This window comes from Spodoptera frugiperda, chromosome 26 (assembly GCF_023101765.2).
Source record: "Spodoptera frugiperda isolate SF20-4 chromosome 26, AGI-APGP_CSIRO_Sfru_2.0, whole genome shotgun sequence".
Lineage (NCBI taxonomy): Eukaryota > Metazoa > Arthropoda > Insecta > Lepidoptera > Noctuidae > Spodoptera > Spodoptera frugiperda.
Genome location: NC_064237.1, coordinates 10,646,261 through 10,654,627, shown reverse-complemented (window position 1 = coordinate 10,654,627; position 8,367 = coordinate 10,646,261). Strand labels below are relative to the sequence as shown.

The following is an 8,367-nucleotide window of genomic DNA, read 5'->3' as shown; positions in this document are numbered from 1 at the left end:
TGTGGGTGTCTAGGCGGCGCTGATCGCTTACCATTAGTTGACTGGCCTGCTCATTCGCCCCTATTCCATAAAAAAATCTGAAACTTTCAACTTAAAATTATCCTTCATGAGATACAGTCTAACAATTGACAGTCAGCCGAGTCCTTAGGTCAAGTTCTACCCTTATGCTTACGGACTCCTAAAAAAGAAGTTGGACAGTTTCATAGGTCAGCAATAGGTTAGTCGGACGGACTAATCTATTTGTCGGGGAAATCATATGATTGAGTCACTTGTGTCCGTCCATGTTTGCTATCGGAAGACATGTGTTTTGAATTTGTATGTGGAGTAACAAACTAATTATTTTTTTATTTCGTTTTTTTTTGATAACACATTTACAATATGTTGTTTGTCTTATATGTGAGGGTGTAGACTTGTAAACAACTTAGGTATATGTTTTTCTGTATTAAATTGTTGTGTGTCATAAAACAAGGTTTGAGTATACAAGATTTCTCTTTAAATAAATAAAAAGGTTTTAATTAATTCTATTCTACCAATCAAGATCTTTTGTTTGATGTCTATAATGGACGACATATCAGATAAAGTCGACAATAAGGGGATAGATTTTTAATTACTACCAAACAAACAAACAGGGCAAACTAAATAATGACATTTAGAAATACTCAATCGAACATGAGACCGTGTCTCGATCACTTTACAAACGGCGTTTTAAAGCTGAGAGTTTGTTTGTTTGTCTATACGCATAATCTCCGGAACTATTGGTTCGGATAAAATAATTATTTTTGTGTTGGATAGTCCATCTATCGAGAAAGACTAAAACATCACACTACGGTCAATAGGAGCCGAGCAGAGAGCGAAACCGCACGGCAGTGACTAGTTCTAAATAAGATGTGTGATTGTGTGATGATTTGTGGCCACTGTTGTTCCATTATGTTGTCATTGTTGAGCCATTGTAGCGAGTTACAACATTTCTTAACATCTGCGCAGTCCACCATTTCCTTTGTTAGATACTTCAATATGTTTTTTTTTCTTGCGCTAAATAGTATTTGGCTTTTACTTAAATAGTATATTTATTTTAAAAAAATGTAACAAATAAAGCGATTGTTTCTTGCGAAGGGAAAATTTTTCACATTAAATCCTTGAAAGCTGTATTCTTGAATACAGGAGAAATATGTATATTACAAAGATGAAAATGTCACTGACATCAAACACTGAAATAATAACTACAAATCGACTAAATACAATAGTCTATATATAATTATTATGTTTAGTTATGTAAACTAGACTAGACTGTGCACCTGTATATTAAGTTCCAGCTATAAAATAAGTATCATAAGTAAGCCCAAAGTATCAATACCCATTAAAAAATGATGTTCAGCGAAATAAAAGTAAGCCATAAATTCATATAGCGCACGAATATACGATGCACCAACAAATACCAATACAAACGCGAATAAATAAAACAATTTAAATAAATTCCGTTCATAAACGCTCAGCCGAGTTAATACAGATAAAAAATACGCTAGGCACGTCCTGGCCAAATACCCGCGAAAATAATTTAAATAAAGAATGGTAACGGCATTGCAGGGCGGGAATATATGCGACGCTCAGTGTTGCCAACCGAATAAAAATAAATCACACGTGATTTATTTTAGCCGGGAAGTCACATGCTATGTTCCGGGTCGCTGCAGCCTCGCTATGTATGACAACCCGCTTGCATATGTTACTGCATAGAATTTTGTATTCAAGGAAATGTTCTAGCGACTTTTGTTTTATTTATTTTTACGAAGGTTCCGCGGGAACTGTTCTGCATAGCTAAGCTAGTTTGTGTCATTGTACGAAATGTGTTGTAGAATTCAGAAAATATTTTATTTTTCGATGCCTACTTAAAATAACAAAGCTACTGCAATAGGCATGTTTCCTACTAGTCAAATTCAATACTTTTTTCGAAACGTCAAAAACGATATTTTCTATGAACTTTGTATGAAATACTCTATTATGACGTCAAATAGCAACTTATTTCTAGAAATTTTACTAAAAAAAACGAAAATTAAGTAGTTAATCAAATTTTATGAATGAGAGTGTGATTATTTTTGAATATTTGATTGTATTGAAAAGTTGTAATAATTTATTTTTGACCCAGTCATCATCCCTATTCTTCTCTGTAAATATTGGCAAAGTCTTGGCGATAGATGACGGGGCCGTTCCAAAATTAAATTCAAATCATGCAACGACGTCACACCCTCCGGAAATTGAAGCGAGCGACGTCGCTTGACCCGGTCCGTCAAAGTGACAGCTGTCAAAACGCCCGCCCATAATATCTGCAGGCAAAGGCATCGTCGTCGGTCGTCCTCTGGCCGTGAAGATTCCCGATAAAATGGAAATTAATATGAAACGAGAATTTTGTATTCAAAGGACTTGAGATCCATTTAATATGTAACTGTGTAGATATATAGTACTATACTTACTCACTTTCAAGAAATTCTCACAAATGGCATGCACAATTTTTAATTTACATTGAGCTTTTAATTTGAGTATCTATTGGCTCAGATTAAAAAGGTGTTTATGTACATTCTTTAAATGTCACTGGCAAAATCCAGTTAAAAACGTTAAATTTTTTTGTATACATAACATACATATAGAATGTTTACTTTTTTTATAGAATCGAGATAGAAAGAAGCAAACGACCAGACAGTCTCCTGCAGGGAAGCAAACAGCGCCGTCCATGGACACCCGCAACACCAGAGGATGTTACGGTTCTTACGTCTCATCAGAAACGGATAGACAATCTCTTTTTCTATTCTGGGTCTAATTAATGAACAGCAAACCAAAACACAGCCATTAAAATAAAAACTACAACCGATACAATCTCAATAACAACTCTTTTGGTAAAACAGCATCAATAAAGCGTGCTTTGAACAATTTCAAACAAGCCATTAGATCAATCTCTTTGAAAATCTCTGAGATAACTGTATAAGCCACATCTCCTCATAAAATAGAAACTTAAAAATCAATTCATGACCTCTGGAGGTCAACTGGCTGAGATGGGCCGATAGAGTCCGTGGAACGGGGAAATGCACCATAAACGGCCATCAGTGTGCGCATCGATATTACCAATAAATTCTTTGCTATACTTCCCCGTACCAATAGATAAGGCACTATGATGTGCGCTGCGCACACGACTGCTCCTCAAGCTGGGCTACTGTGAACACGGCTTTTGTATACTCCGAATATTTAGCGAAATAGACACAGTATGGAAATTTTGTCGCATCGTCTTTTTCTATGATCAATAGTAACGAAAATTCAATGTAACAATGGCATATAGAGACTATCTATGTACATAGTTTCTTTGACAATATACTATTTATTGGCTAGTTTTGTGTAAGTAACATTTTATTACTGACATACCAAAATAATTTTAAGTTAGTCGGTCTCAGCCAAGGACTCACAAATACAAAAACGTAATACGAAAGCTTACTCCATAGTTGGTGAGCGGTTGGTTGTAATGAAGACATACTGTACGGAGCCACGCCCTCGCTAAGCGGATAATTGAGTCATTATAGGTGCGCGGGCGCATACACCGCTCTCGTGCTATCTGCGATCGGCCGATAGCGCCGATTCCGATCCGGCCTCGGGTACCGGCACCGTGACGTTACTTAACTTACTTAAACATGATTCTTACTTATTTATAGCTATGTATATTATGTTACTTAGTTCTTAAAGCCTCATTTGTGTATTATTAGTTTGGACAATGAGGGTAAATAATAATTAATATAAGGAAAGATGAAATAGTCATCCGAAAACTTGTGTAAGCTCTTTATTTTGATCACATAATACTTATCTCAAATACTACTCATCGTAGGCCGTCCGGAACAATACACTGTCAAAGAACTAAAATACAATATATTTCACGTGTTATGAGGTTAAAATAAAGATATTTCACAAGTTTTCAGTCGACTATAACTCACAATCCGAGGTGAAAACCTGGGTTATAACATATTCCTCCGTAAAGTTCCAAAAAATTTCACCAAAGAGTTTTTATGGAAGCTAAAGTCAATTAAAAACTCACGTCACAATAGAAAACGAAAAAAAACAACAATTTGAAGTGAAAGAATTTTACTGACAGCTAAGCGTATTAAGAATTAGGATCAACTTTAGCTGAGAGAGGTGAAAAAAGCGGAGAGAGAAATGAGGCGTCAGGATGATGTCACCACTACTGATGCACCAGCAGCTACGGAAGCACCAGCAGCTACGGATGCTCCAGACACTCCAACAGATGCAGGTTTTACAGGCACTACAGCAGGTGGTAATGCTACTAATGGTACCAATCTTACAGTCACAACGCCCGGCCCGCCGAAGGAAGCTCCTCAAACATATTACTTACCAATATTCGTGCTTACTGCCATTTTTGGTGCAATTTTTATCATTGGACCACTTGTAGTACGAAAAGGACCCAATAGTGGGTTAGTATTTCTTTTTTCTTTCACGCTTTCATCATCATCAATAACTTGTCAGAGTCATCTACAATAGAGGGGTTTGCCATCATCTGGATTATAAGGAGATTTCAGTTTAAAGCTGGGTACACACAATATAACGTGTCTACCCGGGGTCTTGGATCTGTGTCTACGGATCGCGAGAACCAGGCTCGTCAACCACGTCCTCACTTATGAAATGCTCCTTTCATGTTATATTTCATGTAACATTTTCTAAGTCGGTACCCGGCCTAAACGGATTAATTTTATCAGTCTCTGTTCAGTAGTCCCTTAATCTACTGATATGATGCCTGGGTAAGAGTGGGACTGGTGATTTTATTCTATTCTGCTTTCACCAGAAATATATTCTACAATAGACATCCCTGGTAACAAAGAAAGGTACAGTGAATGAATTACAAAACGATACATTACTTTAGTACACCATCTTTGGCGATCACATCATTGTGTCACTCGACAAATTAGGAAAGTTAATGACAGATACTTTGTTTGCTTACAGAATAACAAGATGTTGTATCATGATTACTGCATTCTGCATGTGGATATTGTAAGTTTCAGTTTCTCTAAATTTTTGGCAACCTGCATCTAAGCCATTTACCACGTGGTCGGTGACGGCGACCTCTCGCGTTGATTCGGGCCATGATTCCTCCTTCTACGAAACAGTCATGCTAGCTAAAGAAGTGGTGGGGCGCGTAAAACACTCCGGGCGTCGGGGTTCATATACTGGGTAGATTCCAAACTCCGTACTACTGAGAAATTTTCGAAAAACTGAAAAAACCCCAGCAACACTTTCCCGATCTGGGAATTAAACCCGAGACTCTTTGTCCGGCAGTCGCACTTGCGACCACTCGACCAACTGGGCGACTTATTTTCTTTTAAGAAAAAGAAGAGACAATGTTCTCTTCCTTGTCATGTTGTTTTACAACTAACCCTGTATGTGTTGAATGTTCGTTTCAGCTGGACTACTATGTACATATCACAGATGAATCCCCTCATGGGTCCGCGCCTACATAACGCGTCCCTAGCCTGGTTAGGACACAAATGGGTAAATATTACAAACCGTTGCATATCGTGATAGAAAAGATTTTACCTTTGCCGGTAAACGAGCAGACAAATCACCTGATGGTAAGCAATCGCCGCCGCCCATGGACACCCGAAACACCAGTGACACAAGTTCGTTGCCGGCCTTTTGGGGGTTAGGAATTCAAGGGTTGTTGGGGGACCCAGACCAAGTTAAGGTAGGTAAGGTAAGGTTCCTAAAAAAACTGCACTAATAACTTATTATTGTTACCTAATTTTTTAACCATCCATTGCCCCATACTAGGAATTTCTCCTGTGTCGCGAGTACGTTACAAACATTACCTATATGCAAGTAAATTGAGAAAGCGCTTTTTTTTTCAGGGTAAGAACCCGAAGACTCTTAAAACCTTGGAAGAAGCATCATAATTATTCTAATGTTGGACTATACAATGTGATAGGGGTGGGACTTCTAACCCGTTAAGGCTGAGTACTACATCTAATTTTATCGACAAAAAAATAATATGGGGGATTGAACCCCTAATTGAAAATATTGAAAAATAGTGATTTTTTCGGTAAAAATAATTCACAAATGATTTTTTTTCTCACTAAAACATTTTCAAACATATAAAAAAATTAATGATTTAGTTAGCCAAGGTTATTAGCTACCGTTTGTCGTTTTTCTACAAAGCATACAACCTTTGATATCAAAAAAAGTAAAAAAAAATATTAAAATAGCCATAATTTTTAGGGGGAGGGGATTCCACCCCTTCGACCCCCGACTTTTGTCGATAAAATTAGATGTAGTACTCAGCCTTAACGGGTTAGAAGTCTCACCCCTATCACATTGTATAGGAATCCCAATGTTGTAGGCTGTTCTCGAAAGTATCCAGCTTCACATGTCACAATTAAGCATAATTGCAGCTAGCAAGCTGTAAAGCGCTTGAATTCGGTTTTAGGATGTCATCGATCCCTTTTTATACTGAGATAATATGTAGTTAGTCGTCTATAATTTATTTCATTGTTTTAAGATCATTAAGTATTATCCTTTGTTTCTCTATTTCTGTTTCATTAGGGAGATATTATATTAATAAAGTATTATTATGTAATAAATCTTGTTTTTCTAAGCTTGCCTCACACTAAGAGCATTAACTTTACAGGAAGGAAAGCAAATATATTTTTTCATGCGTAGGTAACTCAATAAACTTTACATAAGGTAACACCCAGTTTTGATATGCTACCTCAAAACTGTAAAAAAGACAGTTCTTTATTCAACAGTCGAATCTAAGCCACGAAGACCCCTTATTACCCTCCGTAGTCCGTAGTCATAATTGCAACTACTTGACTTGCCTCAAAAACCTAATAGTAGTGATTGAACTATTACCATGAACCTTATGTTATTCTATGCGCAGTAATTGCATTATTAAGTAACTGCCAATTTCAATAACCAATCATAAATCAAAAGCTTTGGATTGATCCCCATTTTCACATTTTGACAAACTCTATAGAACTAACTTCATCGATCTGCTATATGGCAACTGTCGATAAAATACATAAAAAAATAATTTCCAAAATCAAATGCGTACCTATATCGGAAAATGAAACTGGCAACCCATACAAACGAATTCACAACAATGTTGCCATGTAGTAAAACAAAATGCAATCAAAAAGTAGGAGCAGCAGACGGATTGTAATCGTGCACGCCCCCAAAACAAATCTGTGGGTATCGCAAAAGATCAAAATAACATTTGTACCGAAATCATTTATCAGTGCTGATTCTCTTTCCATTTGGCGGCCCTCGGCCCACGCCGCCGCTTCGCAGTGTCATTATGACAAGAGGACATGGTGCGCGCTTACAGCGATTTTCCACTCTAGTACAGACTGTATTGTTCATTGTATATTATTTTTTTTTACAAACGCGACTACCTAACTTTGGTTTCCGATAAACTATAGAGTTGCTCGGTTTGAAATCATGCCTGATGAAGGGCAATAGGCTCTTATTCTATTGTAGTGTTGGACTAACTGTTGCCAAAACAGTCTGAAGTGTGTAGTCTCTTTTGGCCAAAATTAATAAGAAAATATGAAATCAAATACCCTTATATCACTAAAATTAAGAGTGTGTATTAAAATCAGATCAGTTATCAGGAAGGGGGTAATATTTTAATTACCTAGATACTTTTGATCGAAAAAATGGACAAAGGTAAATAAAACCGTTTAAATACTGCTCAATCAAAGAATTTGAAAATAAATTAATAGACTGATATTGTAGTAGTCAGTTAAATCGCTGCCGCTTATGAATGTGGCCGCATTCGAATCCCTAACGTGCTCCGACTAATGTGTTTCAGGGGAATAACATGTTTGTGGGGAGTTGGTCATTAATACTTGTTGGCGACGACGTTTAGATTAAAATTTAATATTTGTATTAACACTCTATGCTTGTTATGAATATATAAAAGTTCGATCAATTCATAACTGATAGATTACGTAACATAAGAGCTCAGAACTAAACACGAGCAGTAAATTGACAACAGTGGATGTAACTTCTGCAGCATGCCATGGACACGTATCGGACGTACGACTGAGTAGTCTCTGGTAGTATAGGAGTTACTGTAAGAGCTCTGAATAATAATTACATTCAGCTAAAAATAAATTATATTTGTAAAACACATAGATCTTTAAACAAAAATACCATCCACTTACAATAAAATAATGCTACTTTGTGCAAGTATGTTTCTCCTTCCAAACAAAGAAATAAGCGAAGAAATCTTTACCACAACACAACACCACTCATCCATAAACAAAAGGCCCCCACAATAAAATAGGTGCAATTACAAAAATCCCCAAAAAGTCCCTTTACAAGATC

At 36.7% G+C, this 8,367-nt stretch overlaps 1 protein-coding gene across 1 annotated transcript; it reads left to right on the top strand.

Moving 5' to 3' along the window:
• Positions 1-4,077: 4,077 nt before the first annotated feature.
• On the top strand, positions 4,078-6,617 carry LOC126912472 (V-type proton ATPase subunit e-like). Its single transcript, XM_050704695.1, has 4 exons — positions 4,078-4,460; positions 4,987-5,034; positions 5,445-5,532; positions 5,889-6,617. Exons 1-4 carry the CDS (start codon positions 4,186-4,188, stop codon positions 5,931-5,933), a joined length of 456 nt encoding a protein of 151 aa, XP_050560652.1. The 5' UTR covers positions 4,078-4,185; the 3' UTR covers positions 5,934-6,617.
• The last annotated feature ends 1,750 nt before the right edge of the window (positions 6,618-8,367 follow it).